Genomic DNA, 16,830 nt, shown 5'->3' on the forward strand with positions numbered 1-16,830 from the left:
AGCCAGATTGGTTATTGGACTATTTATGATTTCGTGTAAACCAGACCACCAATACCACCTTTTAAAGCAGACTTGGTTGCATTTTGCTGATGCCATTTTATCCTTGGATAAGAGTGCCATCCTCTCTATTTGATTAAGGGGACAGTAGAGTGGACTAGCAGCCATCCATTCATGACCTCTGCGTGTCACTAATGCAGTTCCTCACCGCTCCTCTACAAACCACAGCACAGAAAATGCCCCCTACCACCCCCCAAACGTCCTGTTTTAAAAAAATCCAAAGTCCATAGTTGCAGTCTGTCAGTTCTCTGACACTCTACCTGATGTGCCTGACGCTGAACAGCTGTAATCTGTAATTAAAAGCTCGCTCTCTCACCACAACAGCTATCAGTGCATGGAAGTTGCAGGCTAAAGATATAATGACTGCGGGAGATGGAGGGGTCAGGAGAGAAGATACAGCTGGTGGGACCGTTGTTGTGCTCTTCCTCGGCATGTGGCTGGAGCGTAATCTGGTGTATGGGACGCAGCTCAACCTGTGGTGCTGAAACAAATTCTACAGAAGGGGGAAACTGAAGACGGATGGGTTGCGGTGTCATTATATGGCAAAAAATTAGCTCATGAATATTAATTCATTTGTACTGACATTGCTCAGAGATTACAAATCTGAAATGCCAACAATAGGATTTTAAATTAAATGGACAATCAGTTTTTAAATGGCAAACGTCAAAATACTATGAAATCAAAAATTACATATTCAAAACCATAAATTATATATAGTAAATAGTACACTGAATGCAGGGCATATGAAATCCATTTAATTAATTAATTCATTCATTCATTCCCTCCCAAATTCTGTGTTTTCAGTTTTAATTTTTCTGGATTCCGGGTTAATTGTTTAATTATATTTTAATGATCAAAATGGATGTTCAATCATTTGAATTCATAAAATTAAAAAAAAAAAATGTAATTTATTACACTTTTAACAATAATAGTGCCCTATGAAATGTTTTTTTATTTAATAATTTATTACAAGTTTTTTTTTTCTTTTTTCAGAAATTCTGTGTTTATGATTTTATACAAATTTACTATCAAAAATAGTGGTAAATAAATTAACACATAAAACTTTTTATGCATAATTACTATAAAATGAATACTATTGTTGTTCTTTTCACTCAATTCACAAGATAAAATGAACATTACAATTTTAAAATTAATTTATCTTTATACCAGTTAAATATATATGCAAATTAAAATGTAAATTTTGCTTCTGTATGTTTGATCTGTCAAGATTTGGCACATCTTGTGTATGTTTTTTTTCACATTTATGTCTCTTTTCAAGCATATTCCGCCTCTTCCCTCCATCTGCCTTTTTTTTTTTGTTCATGCAAAAAAAAAAAAAAAACTTTTACTGTTTGAAATAATATCCGCTACTAAAACAAGGGCAAATTACAGCCTATATCAGAATTGTGCTTTTATTCTGAGCTAGGAGAGGTTGTATATTTTAAGGCCATGAGAATGAGAACAACATCACTGTCTCCATCAATAACAGTTTACCTCCCATAAATAGATGATGATGTCACACTTTGTGGGCGGAGCCCTATCTCATGAGATTTACCTGTCAATCAGGCATTGTTAATCACATTAGCTTCAGTAGAAGTGAAGAGATTTCATTCACTGTCAAATGAATTTAAATGACATTTCCCTAGTCATTCATCTCCATTCTGACATAATTAAAAATCTGGTAGCACGTTATTTTACAGTACGTGTACTTCCCTGGTACATACATGGCAAATATCTTGTACCTACAGGCAAATGAGTGGTAACACAAGGTACTTACCTGAAGTGTATGTACATGGTAACAAATAATAAACACGGCTGTACTTAACAGTCATAAATGCATGGTAATTATTTTGTACATACAGACAAGTGTGGGTACTTACAGGTAGTGGCCGTACATGGTAACTAATTAGATACTTTACTGTACTTACTAATGATATGTACATGGTAAATATGTAGTACTTACGGACAAGTGGGTACAAACAGGCACATCCTTACAGTATCCGTATATGGTAACTAATAAGACACATAACTGTACATACTAATGATATGTACATGGTAAATGTGTAGCACCTACGGAAAAATGTGGTAACAAACAGTTTGGAACTTTGGAAGTTGGTTGGGAAAACGGCAGTAACTGTGCAGCACTGCATAGTGTTAATACTTAGCAGGCACAGTCCTTTTAAATAGGGATTTAGACACATGACAATCAGGAGTTGCAAGTGCAAATATGAGTCTGGTAGCAACTGTATAATTACAAAATAAAATCAGTCTACACACATAATTATTAGGAATGTACGTCATCAAAAATCCCTAAAACAAACATGAAATTTGAAAAGTAATATCATCTAGAAAGAGTGCACCCATACAGATCACATGCAAAATCACCAACATGCAAATCTTATGTAATTCTCTTCAATCTGTTGCTAAGCCATGATATTAGTCCAACTGAAAGAGAAAACAGCCTGAGAACAAAGAGTTTATGGCAATGTCCACTGTGGCATCTCTCATGGACAATTCTGACAATACAACAATCTCGTTTTTTTCTTTCTTTCTCTTCCTTCATTCTTTCTCTTGCTGTCTCTGAACCTTTTTACGAGCTCCCTCAATGATATCTGTAGCTCTGTAATAGAAAGAATATCTTGGAGTGAGCTGATATCTGTGACCTTGCCAAGGCCAGAGACTGTCTCTGAAGCACAGAAAGCATAGCAGATGGATAATGTGGTGCTTCTCTTCATGGCTGAGAACACCTGGCTGAGCACAAACCGGCCTCAGTCTGTTGTGACTCTGGCAGCATTGATTTTAGTCATAGAGAAAGAGCCGTGACTACACACCCACTGTAATCACACTGGGATCCCTGATCGGGCGTAGTGCTCTCAAGCACATAAACACAATCACACTGATGACTAACTCCTCTTTATCCAATGCTGCCACAACTGCCTCCACCGCAGAGATTCATTCAATATATTTCACAAATCATGAAACAAATTAGTTCGATTCCATATACTGTTGTTATGATTATGAACTGGTTTAATAGCCAAACCCAATGATTTTCATGACAGTAAGTACATCTTGCATACAACAAAGTGTAGTTCAATTTGCATATGAGTGGATTTATGAGTCAGTTCTGTTTAAAAAAAAATCTAGCAAAACAACTTACTAGTGAGTCAAACTTTTGAACAGTAGTGTATATAAATAAAATATAGTAAATTGAATAATATTTAGGATCAGTTTTTGGTGCTTCTGAATCTTCAATGGAACCGTTAAGTGGACTTGGAAACAAAATTTAAATTAAGAATGAAGTTCTTCATGATTCCCATCCCTAGTGTGCATCATATTGTTATCATCTGCAAGAGGCAGAATGTGTTTTTTGAGATAGCATGTTCAGTAAGTTAATAGCAGTTTGGGAGGACTTGCAGGCTTCTCTGCATGTGGAGTGGAGGAAGCACTAATTATACATAAGGACAACTGCTCATGATGTTCCACAAACAGTCAGCTCTAACGGTGTGCCAGGAGAGGCATATGTCAGGGCACACACACGCACAACACTTTGTTATTATGACACAATGCCAGCTCTCTTTCCTCTAAATCTTTCTGTTGAGACATGCCTGTTATGCAGTACTTTCAAAACTTGGTAACTTATAAACAAATATATTTATACTATAATTTAAAGAAATATTTCAAAAAAAAAAAAAAAAAAAAGATATATCAAACTTTCAGAAATATACCCTGCTCAAGCTGAGAAATTTAAATGTGACTGTTTACTCAATGGCAGGAAAAAGAACATGATTCCTAACAGGGCATAAATAAAGAGCTAATGTTGGGATAAAACAGAGATTCAACTTGAAGTTCATTTTAATATTTTTTTAATTTCAAAATTATATCATACCAGTATCTATCATTTAATCAAAAATGATCAAACAAAACCAATAATAGCACAAAATATCACAAAATGCATCACATTTCAAATACTCACTGAAGCTTGAGCCGTTGTTTTACTTCCAAAATAATGTCACTTCTTGAAACATGATGTCATTAAGTGACTTTTTTATGTCAAAAGAAATTACAAAAGACTATCAGGATGTGAAGTGAAACTGAGGACAAAACCCTATAATTTGTTTATCAGTTAAAACAATCCCTTACGAAAATTAGCCATGGTTTTTTACTACAAATAAGACCAAAAAAAAATCATGGTTACTACAGTTCTATCATGCCAACTCTCAGAAGATTTTAGCATGGTAATGGATATGACAATGGTAATGTATTTGGTCTAGGAGGAATAGATCTGCTTCGCTGCTGTTGCTGTTGGTTATTGCTGTTGTATCTAAACAAGTGGAGCTGGGGAAGGTGGAGGGTTTCAGAGGAACTCAAAGCTCGTTGCGAAAAGCTCTAGTGAATGCTAACCAGCCATTTAAATGTAAAGCAGTAAGCTCATTGGCTACAAGTGCATGCAACATGAACCAATCAGCTTGTGCCAAGTAGTTTAACGCTGTGAATATAATCAGTTTACGTTAACGACCCATCAGCCTGCGCCATCTAGAGTTTCATGGCAGAACTTGCCATTTGAACCATGGTAACCACAAATTAACCACGGTTTTGCTACCCTAACCGTAACCATGGTATTTGTAGTGAAACTGTTATACAAATGGTAATCAATAAGCCAAAACACATGGTTACTACACTATTACCATAATAAAACCATGGTTAATTTTCATAAGGGATATTACCAAGAAAATATGCTTTGTTTGAAATATTTCAATTCAGTTTCAAAAACTGATTCACTTTGGTAAATTGTAATATATGCTTAAACCAAACTGGTGACATTGTTTAAAATTCACCTCTATGCTCACTGTGTGATATTTTGATGCAAAAAATAATATCATTTCAATCTTAAAATTGAGTTTAATGCTTTATTCAAGATATTAAGACATAGGATAGACAGGTGGAAATGTACTGCATAGTAGAAATAACCCAACTGAGCACCTCAGATGCTGATTGGAGGGGAGTCACCATAACAAGAGAGGTACAAGAGGTACGTTCAGTATACGGGACAAACAAACAACAGCACTAATCAAGTGAAACCTCGAAACTACCCGCAAATCCTGTGCATCACTAACTAAAATTAGCCTATGCCATTCCCGGGAAGCTCAACAGAGACTACTGTGATTAGTTTCATTAGGAGAAATTAATTAATTTGATGGCCTTGTAGGAAGACGGTATACTTATGCTAATTTTGCGGTGGTGTGATTGCAGCCCGGAGAACCTCTTGATTTGCACCAACAGTCAAGCAGTAATTATGACAGCTTCTGCAGTGTTTATTTGTTTATTTTTAGTTCAATCCTTTGGGTGCTGGGCCATAAAAACAGTGCGGTCAACTGAAGACAGATCAGTGAGAATTTAAGAATTTACTTACTTTTAACACATAAGCTGGAATTAGAACTGAATTAGCAACACCACACAGGAAGATGAACTGGAATTTGAGGAACAGGAAGCAGAATTTATTGAATTTCATTTGTGTGTGTGTATGGATAGATAGATAGATAGATAGAAACTACTATACATAATATATATTATATAATATATATATTAATTTCTGTTATATATGTTAAATCCATTTACATAAGTGATTGCATACAATTTGTAATGTATTTCTAACATATTTACAATCTATTAACCCTACTTCAAATTTGTAAACTTTTATGTTTAAACAAGGCTTAAAAATAATGTTCTGAAAGCCACACCATCCTTGTGTCACGCTGACCCCAGGCTTGGCCTTTACTAACCACTTTAAAGAGCACTGTCACTTTGAGTCACGGCAGGACAGTGCATTGCGGAGAGTGAGAAGAGAGACAAGAAAGTGAAAAGAAAGAAGGAGAAAGGTTTTGAGCCATACAATAAAACCACGACAGTTAAAACAAGCCCCAAATTCAGAATGACTTTCTTTCTAGTTCAGATTCCATCAGCCTCTCTCTCTGTCTCCCTTCATTGCCATCACCACAGCAGTCTGGATTTGGGGAGATAAAAGCACAAATGGATTTTGCTCCCTCTCATTTTGGGGGTTGGATCAGGGGCTGGAATCAATGCGTGAGGGGTCGACATGGCTGTAGACTTTCACTCAAACACACACTGGCGATGTTCAGAATGGAACATACTGCATACCAGGGCTGCATATCTTGAAAAAAAAAATCATACTGCCATTAACTGTGATATAATAAACTGAACATCTAATATTGCTACTGTTTTAATATCAAGGCTACAAGAACAAAAGGCTGAAAATAAAAACCGAAACAGCATTGAACGGTGAGCAAAAATGACCAACTTGTCAGCAATGCCTTTTTAATGTCTTGCCTATGGTCTGCTAGGAATACAAAGAGTTTAAGGATGTTCAAACAAACATCCAGCTGATCCAGAAGTGAAGTAAGTGAAAAAGAACCCAATTCATGTTGAATTCACACTTAAATTTATTAATGTTGCCACAAACTGCATAGGCCCAACAATATACTAAATTAATAACATTTGGTTTTATGCTCTAGGCAGCCAATAATCCACCACAAAAACAACATGTGGCTGGCAAAAAACATCCTAGTTTATCCCAGCTGCAAGTGAACAGTTACACAACTGTTCAAAAGTTTGGGGACAGTAACATTTTTTTTTTTTTTCTCCAAAGTTTTTTAAAGAAGTCTCACCAAGGCTGTGTTCATTTGACCAAAAACACAATAAAAACAGGAATACTGTGAATTATTATTACAAATTAAAATAATAGTTTTTTTTATAATAATATATTTTAAAACAATTTATTCCTGAGATGCAAAGCTGAATTTTCAGCATCATTACTCAAATCTTCAAATCTCACACGATGCTTCAGAAATCAGTCAATATGCTTATTTGCTGCTCAAGAAACATCTCTAATTATTATCAATGTTAAAAACAGCTGTGCTGCTTAATATTTTTCTTTGATGAATAGAAAGTTCAAAAGACTAGCACTTCTCTTTTGTAACATTATAAATGTATTTAATGTCATTTTTGATCAAATTTAATGAGCCATTGCTAAAAAAAAAAAATTGATTTACCAGTCTGGGTAAAAAAATTTTTTTATCTACCTTACTTCGTTTTTGGATGAGGTCATGTCGCACCACCTGTCCATGTTGGCATCTGCCTAATTTGGCAAAGTTCTAGGTTTCTGCAAGCCACAAAATTGCTAATTACCTTTTAAACACCCAATTTATTTTGCTGCCCAAACTATGCAGATTATATGGCTAGTTGCATTTTGTTATTTGCATTCAGCATTGTTTTTTCCCTGCTGTCTGCTAATTGTGGTAACCTTATGGCTCATTTTTGGGCGAGCCTTCAGTGTGGTATGCCATTCTAAATCGCCACTAGCATGCAATTATCGGACCCTCTTCCAAACAACCACACACGCTGCAGTTTGTGAAGGACGATATACACGTAACATAAAACATCATCCCTCCTCACTCCATGTTTTTTTGTGAACCTTCAGAGAAGGTTTTAATTCCATCAGTGTCAACACACACAGGAACGAGGCCAACATTAAAGGGGCAGACGGCCAAGAGCAGGGAGATGAAAGCAGGCTTGCTTACCGTATTGAAATTAGGGAACAGGCCGACCGGAGAGGAGCTCTCCATGGGGAAGGTCATGAAGGGCTTCATGTCCAGACCGGACTGCATCATTAGAGAAGGAGTCCGAACCAATGCGGGGAGTGTGTTGCTATGACAGGAACTTCCTGGAGAGGAAGAAGAGGGAGAGAATCAGGACAAAGAGACAAAAAAGCTCTAGGGACAAAACATCCCTTCTTGAATTCACTCATGCATAGACAAGGAAAGCAAGAGAAGGTGCGTTAGAGAAGTGATCAGAGGAAACTCATCATCATCATTGGCCAAAGAAACAAAATATCTGAGTGCTCTGGGAAGGAAGACTGGCACAAAAAAAACACAGAAAAGAGAGCAAGGTTGACAGATGGTGAAAAACAGATCAGAAAAGACTATTTCTTGTATGCTATGTTTCAAACTTAGTTAACAGACCCATGACACTTTTGTCATCATTTACTCTTCCTCATTTTTGGGTGAACTATCTCTTTAAGACATCACTGGCACGAATATTATTTGCAGAGAAACCAATCCAATAACGCACTGCAACAAGCTCAATGCAAAAATCTAAAAGAATGTTGACTATAACAAAGCTTACATTACAATATGCTTACTAGTGGTCGACCGATATTGGTTTTTTGACAGCCGATGCCAATGCCGATATCTTGGAAAGCAGGGTGGCCGATGGCCGATATAATTTTATGTATTTTAATTAATATTTAAGAAATTTGAAATCATTTGAAAATTGATAAAAAAAAATAAATGTGTTAAATAAACATACTTATACTTTAGATGACAAAGTATTTTAGTATTATAATGTTTGCCCTTCTATTACTAATAATATAAAAGCAGTCGTTATAAGACTTTTTGTATACATTTTAATTCCTTTGTTTAACCGTTCTATCTGATTATTAGACAGACTTCTATCCGTATTTAGACAGAACTGTTAACGACAACAGCGAACAAGAGGGAGAATGTGAGCACTGTGTGCCCAGGCCCTGCCGTTCTCAGTCAAAATAAAAGTCCCACCTCGAACGCATCGGCCAAACAGGAAAACTTATCGGCCGATGCCGATATTTAAAAAATGCCAAATATCGGCCTTGGCGATATATCGGTCGACCACTAATGCTTACTTCATTCAATACATCATTGTATTGATAAAGGTATTGTTTTACCCAATATTCATCTATACTTTTGTTTATTAAAGTATTAGAGTATGTTTGTTAACAAAAACTATTAAAATTTAAAATAAAAAATCCTTTTTTTAAATAAAAAATAAATATTAGATTAAAAACTAAAAAAATTTAATGAGAATTAATAAACAATAAATAAACACTCCCCTGGCAACTAACTGAAATAAAATAAGTTTAGGTCGAAGTACTTAAATTACTAAAACTAAAATAAATAAACAAAAATTTATATAAAAATAACAAAAGCAAATAACAAAATTATTAAAACTAAAATGAAAATTGAAAATAAAAAAGATATAAAATTAAAATAAAACATCATTCAAATATTATCAGTAAATAAATAATGATAATACTCTGTAAAAATAAACGAAAGATAATTCAAAATATTGATAAACACTATAAAAAAAACTGCACTGTTAAAATAAAATGTGAGTTGTTTCTCCTCAGTTATGAGGCAATGACAAGTCTATAGTAAGTGGCTCTGAATAAAAGGGTCTGCTAAATGACGACTTGTCATTTTAATATGCATATTTGTTACAAGTGAGTTAATTCATTTAAATCATTTTTAATTCTATACAATCAGTAACATAGTCTCTTTCATTTACACACAGTTATTCATCCTGACTGGAGATCTGGATCACGTACTTCCACTATGTTAGTGTAACATCGCTGAATAAATTGGCCCTTAATATGCTTTGATCAGCGTGAGCAGTACCATGTCCATTCATATGACACAATGACAGCTCCAGTCGGACGTGTAATTAAGAAGTTTCTTGTGTTATGCGCCATGGAGATATCTAATCATGTATATGACGAAAGGAAAAGGGTTATTTCCAGTTCGCAGCACGATTAAAAGAGATTCAAGACTCTTCATTGTACGTATCAGAGGCCAAGCTGCGAAACACAATCAGCCTGAGTACAGCCAAAAAAAAACAAAAAAAAAAACTGCAGACCGTAGCCATGTCGTCTTAAGGTGGGCGTACACGGTGTGATTCTGAAGGTCGGAACGTCGTGAGCTCTGGCACATGTCACGATTGAGTTTATCCGAAAATCGTACGGAGGCAGTCACACACGACACGAATTTACTACGATTTTACAAACTCTGACGTAAGCATTACGTTTCGCGCCATTCATAAAAATATGGATTCTGAGGACAAAATAGTTTTCTTTGTGGCAGGCGGCTTGTGACGTCCAAAAAAAAAAAAAACGAAGACAAAGGACATGGCAAAGAGAATGGCTGAAAAGCAGAGAAAAGCATGGACTTTCTGTTCTTCATAAAGAACTCAAGGGAGTAGGCCATTTCTGAATTTCAGCTCGTTTTGCCAGAAATACAACAGGCATGTTCATTCATAAAGCTGAACGGCAAATTTCGCACATTCGGAATAACAAATAAAAAATAGAACTGTATAATTATCGGGAGGACGGGAGGTGCTATATGGTTTTTGTCATCTTCTGATTGGTCAACTTCAGATGGATCGCCAAATCATCTCGTTCAACCGCACATACGCCACGAATTTAAACCGACAGAATCCGATTTTTTTTTACATGTTTGAAAATTATCGGGAGGACGGGAGGTGCTCGTAACGTCTCGGATCGGCCCGTAATTCTTCTCACACGGTACGAGCCGCGACCATGCGAGCATCTGCGATTTTCTCCCGAGAGAAAAAAAATCGCCTGCGAGCTCGTACGACAGCAAAAATCGCACCGTGTACGCCCGCCTTTAGTCTTGAATTTCTCTATGTATTGGTTAACAAATCCTTGTAATGCTCCTAAGAACGATGCTAAAGCAAACATCTTTTAGCATGGCAGAGGTTACGGGAACATCTAAAGCTACTGCACGGCACCCTGGGAGGTATAATCCACACTAATGCTGCTTTAATCATAAGCTAGCATGACACATTTGTGCTCTTTGCAGAAAAAAAAAAACATGCTGCAAATGTGCTTTTTTCTTGTCATTTGGTCTGTTTGAACATAAGAACGAAAAATAAACAAGGAATCAATGGCTGTCAGGAATCAAAAGAGTAAGGCAGAGTACAAGGAATGCTTTTTGACTTTCTTTTCAGATGTCGTCCAACAAGTCAATGCTGACTAGACACCCTCAATGAGGCGTCTCGTATAGTATGTTTTGTGGCTGCCTTACAAGCATTATTTGGTTATATAAAACTGCATTCGTGGCTGTAAAACAAAATCAAATTATAGAGATGAAGAAAAATTGTTATGGTTACACTGTGTTCAGACTGTCAGTCAACATTTCTAGAAAATCACTTCTAATTTACGTGTAAAAGCATGTTCTTTTTTTCGAAACATCATTGATTGCAGTGCACAGGCCAGAACAAGTCCACTTCGGTATAATATAAATGCACACACTCCATCACTAGACAGATGTCTCCCTCACCACCTGTACATCCGAGCGCTGAAACAGGCTTATTTTATTCCCATTTGCTGAGTTTAATGAGAACCAGATGCAATAACTGAACTTGGCCCTCTGACTGGCATCAAAATTCATAGCCGTGATTTGACCAGAACATTTAGTTTCAATAAAACAACTGCGTTTTCATGGTTCAGATGAGGCAAAACGCTGCATATTTCAAAGCTTAATGAAACCATCAGAGATGCAATGACTCAGATGGGTAATGACTGTCCCATCATTTAGGTTTTGACTCACTGTATTAGTTTAACCGCTTTGATGCATGAATTGTTTAATCGCAAAGTAAAATATTCTTAGTGATCCTTTACTTCAAAACAAGACTATAATCCTTACCAATATTTTTCTCTGCCAAAATTATTCATTTTAAGAGAGTTACACATCTGGCCACTGCAATAAAAAGACAGTATTTCAGAGGTACTTTGTGCATTATCACGTTTGTCAGCCAATTCTTTGTCATAAAATAAAAACACAGGCTGCATCTGAAATCGCATACTTCCCTACTAGGTGAAAAACAGTATGTTAAGAGTAGTATGTACAAACTCACAGGCTGCATCTAAAATTGCATACTTCCGTACTATATAGTAGATGAAAAACAGCATGTGAAAAGAGAAGTACTGTATGTCCGAATTCATAGGCTGCATCTGAAATCGCATACTTCACTAATATACAATAGGCTAAAACAGTATGCGAAGAGTAGTATGTACAAACTCACAGGCTGCATCCAAAATCACATACTTCCCTTTTAGTTAGTGAAAAAGAGTATGTGAAAAGAGTAGTGTCTGAATTCACAGGCTGCATCCAAAATCACATACTTCACTACTATACAGTAGGTGAAAACAGTATGCGAAGAGTAGTATGTACAAACTCACAGGCTGCATCTAAAATTGCATACTTCCGTACTATATAGTAGATGAAAAACAGCATGTGAAAAGAGAAGTACTGTATGTCCGAATTCATAGGCTGCATCTGAAATCGCATACTTCACTAATATACAATAGGCAAAAACAGTATGCGAAGAGTAGTATGTACAAACTCACAGGCTGCATCCAAAATCACATACTTACCTTCTAGTAGGTGAAAAAGAGTATGTGAAAAGAGTAGTGTGTCTGAATTCACAGGCTGCATCCAAAATCACACACTTCCCTGCTATATAGTAAGCGAAATATAGTATTTAACGTAATGTCATAAAGTAATTTATATTACTTTATTACTCAATTCAAAAGAAGTACCTACGCAGAGAGTATGTGATTTCGGACACTGCTACTGGGACATATGAAAACATCAGTCACAGAATTATGGATAAGGGTCAAAGGTCATTATCCATGGTGGTTAGGATGTAACAAACCCTGAAGTAAGTGATAGATGCCATGCATCAAAGAGTTAAAAACAAAGTAAATATATTTCCCTAACAGTTTCTCTTTTTCTCTCTATTTATTATACTCTACTTCAAGCGCCAGCCTAAATTGCCGGGAACAATACTAGAAGACCATTACAGAGACACGGAGCTGTGTTGCAGGGCAGATATGCCAGTGGTTTGAAGACTGTGGTCAGGGCCAATCACTAAAACCTATTATATATAAAGTGTGTGTGTAAAAGGGGCCGCCGTAATTACTGTTCTTCATTGTGCACTCTGCAGCCAAAGAGCTGTGTTTGGCCAGAACAGGTGTTATGAAGCAGCCCAGAGCATACAGAGCATTGGGAGAAAACAGCAGCATGAGAGTCGGTGATGATTTATGGTGTGCACTGTAAAAATGTTACAGTAAAATCCCGATAATGGTACCATTACCTTACCATATATTGATAAATATATGTATCTATATATGATCTATCTACATATGATTGTAGATATATAAAATCAATAAACAAGAACATTTTTAGTAAGATACACTCCAGACACAATATTGCCGTGTATGTTTGCTCTGCCAACAAAGCCGAACTCCAAACCACGGCATTACACATCTGATTTTTGAACGAAGACACTAGTCAACTGAATGAACCAGTGTGTTTGAATGAATCGACCTAATGAATGATTCAATTAATCACTCGAAGGCTGCGTCCGAAAGTAGGTGAGTAGGTACTTATTTAGTGACCACTAAAAAAGTACATTCTATACAGTCTGAATGTGTCTAGTATGTAATCTGGATGTACTACATTCCCCATTTTGCCATTATCAACTCCTCACCACCAATATATAGACCGACATAATGACTCAAAGCAAACAAAGGTATGAAGAAATAATATAACACAATAAATAGACATATGAATCACGCCATGTAACTATGGAAATAAATAACTACCATTATGCTATTGCCATAGTACAAGTCCTAAAACTCTTTGAAGGCTAAAAGACAAAAACATTCATTCTGTTTATTCTGTTCAAGAAGATTATAGACGGTAAAGAAGATTATAAACATGAATCGACAGTGAGCTTCTGGTGTGATATTCAATTTGTTTCTCTTAGAGCAACAGTCATCATGACTATCAGAGCCCTGAATGTATGTGTCATTCAAATCGATTCAAAGCACCATCTCCTAAACCCCAGCAGCATCCAGAGAATGAAACCGATGAAAGTAATGACTGTTACCTGGGAAACGGTGGTGACAGCAAGAGAACATGTTGTGAGGAGAGGTGGAGTTTGGTGTAATTTACGTGATTTCTGGGGATGTGATTTGAACAGGTCGTATCAGGATTTGCATTGAGCCTGATAATGGAGGGAAAAAATAAACTCTTCATTTACCTTTTTTAATATATTTTTCTGTTTGCATATGCCGATAGTATTCAATCTGAACATAGGGCATGTTTTCATTTGGAGGTTTAAAAACAGGTAAAAGAGGGTAAAATCTGTTTATAATGCATCCGATTCTGTTGACATAGTAATTAACATCAGCAAAACATCAGCAAACACTCTCCAATCAGCCACCAACAGGCTAAAGAGCCTTATACACTCACACAAAGCACTCCAACATCTACCACATTCAGTTGTTGATGCAGGTACTGTCAGTGTTCGAACTATACCGTGGTCTTTGGGGGAGCCCACTTGTTGTTTTTTTTATATTGGGGGGGGTTCGAGGGCTTACAATGACTTACACTTGTAATTTAGCTGTTATGTATCTTTGTATGCACTACTTGCTTTATGCAAGCACTATATAGGATAAATCACTATACAGGATTTACCCTATTATACTTTATCGACACGAATTGATAGGTGAAACAACAAACAGCCACCCACAAATAGTCTATAAACAAAGCATCAGGCTGTCTTTGAGTTCACATGAACCGGTTAAAGTTACTCGTCGTTCAGGCTACAGAACATTGTGGAAAATTGTTGTCAAGCTAGATAAAAAAAAAAAAAAAAGAAAGCTGATGCCTGTGCAAACAGAAGGTATGGAACACATATTCTAATTCTGACAAAGATCTGCCCAGTTAGACAAGAAATGTCTGACCTACATGAAAAGTGACCAGGCAGAGTTTGTTTTGTTTTGTGTGCCATTTAGTAATGGTTTATTTTAACTAGTAGATACCACAATATTAAATCACCATGGGCAAAAAAGTACTGGAGAAAATATTTGGAAAAAACCAAATTAATTTGCATAAAGACACAATCTGTTCATGTATGTCTACTTTTCTTCCACAAAAGTGCGTACTGTATCACTCTACCTTTGTTTCCAGGTGAACTGGTGCGCTCCCGATTTCCAGCTATCAGAATATCTTGAGATTTCATCTAGCTCTTTCTGTTTTGCTTTTGCAATATGCATTAGATGGTCAGCGAACGGACTGTAAGCGGCCCATCGACGCGAGACTATATCTGGCTCGACAGACTCTGAGTTTCAAAGCACTCATAAGCCACAGAAGCACAAAGAAAGAAACCATCGCAGACCACTTCTGATGTGGAAAAGCAGCAAGTTCAAGTCTACCAAAATGCATGCAGACAAGGTGTACAGCCATGAAACCGAGTTCAAAGGTCAGCCTAGGTCAACGGTGGCGAACTCCAGTCCTGGAGAGCCGCAGCCCTGCAGAGTTCAGCTCCAACCCTAATTAAAACTCACCTGCCTGTAGCTTTCTAGTAACCCTTCAGACCTTGATTAGCTTGTTCAGGTGTGTTTAATTAGGGTTGAAGCAAAACTCTGCAGGGCTGCGGCTCTCCAGGACTGGCGTTCGCCACCCCTGGCCTAGGTGGATGACTACCATTCAACTGAGAGTGATTTAAGAGTCTGTAATCAAAGCTCACAGAAGCAGTCAAAGAGATCTTCTGTGGACAAAAATGCCGTATTTGCACTCAAAGTCATCTGCTTTTTTGCAGAGAATGAAGTTTGAAATCGAGAAGATACATTTTTTTAAATTTAAATCAGCCTTGACCTAAGTTTCTCTTTCAACTCAGTTTCATCATCTAGCTAGCCACGTGCTTCCAAGTCTGATTCGAGAAATGAAATGCCTCAGCAGCAGCTGGCAGCGGCACTTGTCTCTCAGAGGTTTGATCTTTGAGCAAACTTTAGCACCATTAATAAAACTGCAACATACAGCGGCCAAAAAATATTTGGACACTTCAGCAACACAGAAAAATGTTTGAATGTCATTACTTTGTATTAAAACATCAAATATAGCACTTTTCAAGCTAAACCTGATGCATAAAGCAATTTGTTGAGTTTTAAATTATAAAACAATAGACATAATGTACAAAATGAAATCAAAAGGTAATTGGACATTCTTTCTGCTTGTCAAAAGCTGTGAAAAGGTCATTATGTTAAAATACACTACTGGTCAAATGTTTGAAATAATTGTTTTTTTTTAAATGTTTTTGAAAGAAGTCTTATACTCACCCTAGCTGCATTTATTTGATAAAATATACAGTAAAAACAGTAATACTGTGAAATATTATTACAATTTCAAATAACTGTTGTCTATTTCAATATATTTTCATTTCTGTGATCGCAAAGCTGAATTTTCAGCATCCATTACTCCAGTCTTCAGTGTCACATGATTCTTCAGAAATCATTCAAATATGCTGATTTGGTACACAGTTATTATCAATTATTAATAATGCTTCTTATGATCAATGTTGAAAACTGCTGCTTAACTTATTTTTTTTGGAAAACTAGTAACTTTTTCAGGATCCTTTGATCAATAGAATGTTCAATGAACTGCATTTTTGTAACATTACAAATGTCTTTATTGTCACTTTTGATCAATTTAATGCATCCTTGCTGAATAAGGTATTATTATTATTATTTGTAATATTACTAAAAATGATTGTGATTTTAACGGTAAAAGACTGTAAAAATTCTACAGTAAAAACCTATTAATTGGTTAATGGTAAATTCCCCTGAGAGTCCCCTGCGCTACATTTCACATTTGGTGTTTTTTCATTGAAATAACTATGTTTTTTTTTCTTATCAGTTATGTTCATTAGGGTTGTATGTTACATCAATGTTTATTTGCATTACGTTAGTGTTGTGTTACCATTAGGGATGTGCGGGTCTAGTCGACTAGTCGACTAAACGGTACAGCTCCTACTAGTCGGCACTGAAAACAATAGTCGATTACACGACAGAAAAAA

General features: G+C 36.2%; 1 protein-coding gene across 1 annotated transcript in view; it reads right to left on the reverse strand.

Annotated features, from left to right (window-relative positions):
- Positions 1-16,830, reverse strand: part of LOC107714360 (zinc finger protein 385B-like) — a 120,013-nt gene that overhangs the window by 42,153 nt on the left and 61,030 nt on the right. Inside the window, exon 3 of the mRNA XM_016520181.1 lies at positions 7,653-7,795. Coding sequence (XP_016375667.1) covers positions 7,653-7,795 — 143 coding nt within the window. The remainder of the gene's footprint in view (positions 1-7,652; positions 7,796-16,830) is intronic.

Source organism: Sinocyclocheilus rhinocerous, unplaced genomic scaffold (assembly GCF_001515625.1).
Source record: "Sinocyclocheilus rhinocerous isolate Xijiao unplaced genomic scaffold, SAMN03320098_v1.1 scaffold449, whole genome shotgun sequence".
Lineage (NCBI taxonomy): Eukaryota > Metazoa > Chordata > Actinopteri > Cypriniformes > Cyprinidae > Sinocyclocheilus > Sinocyclocheilus rhinocerous.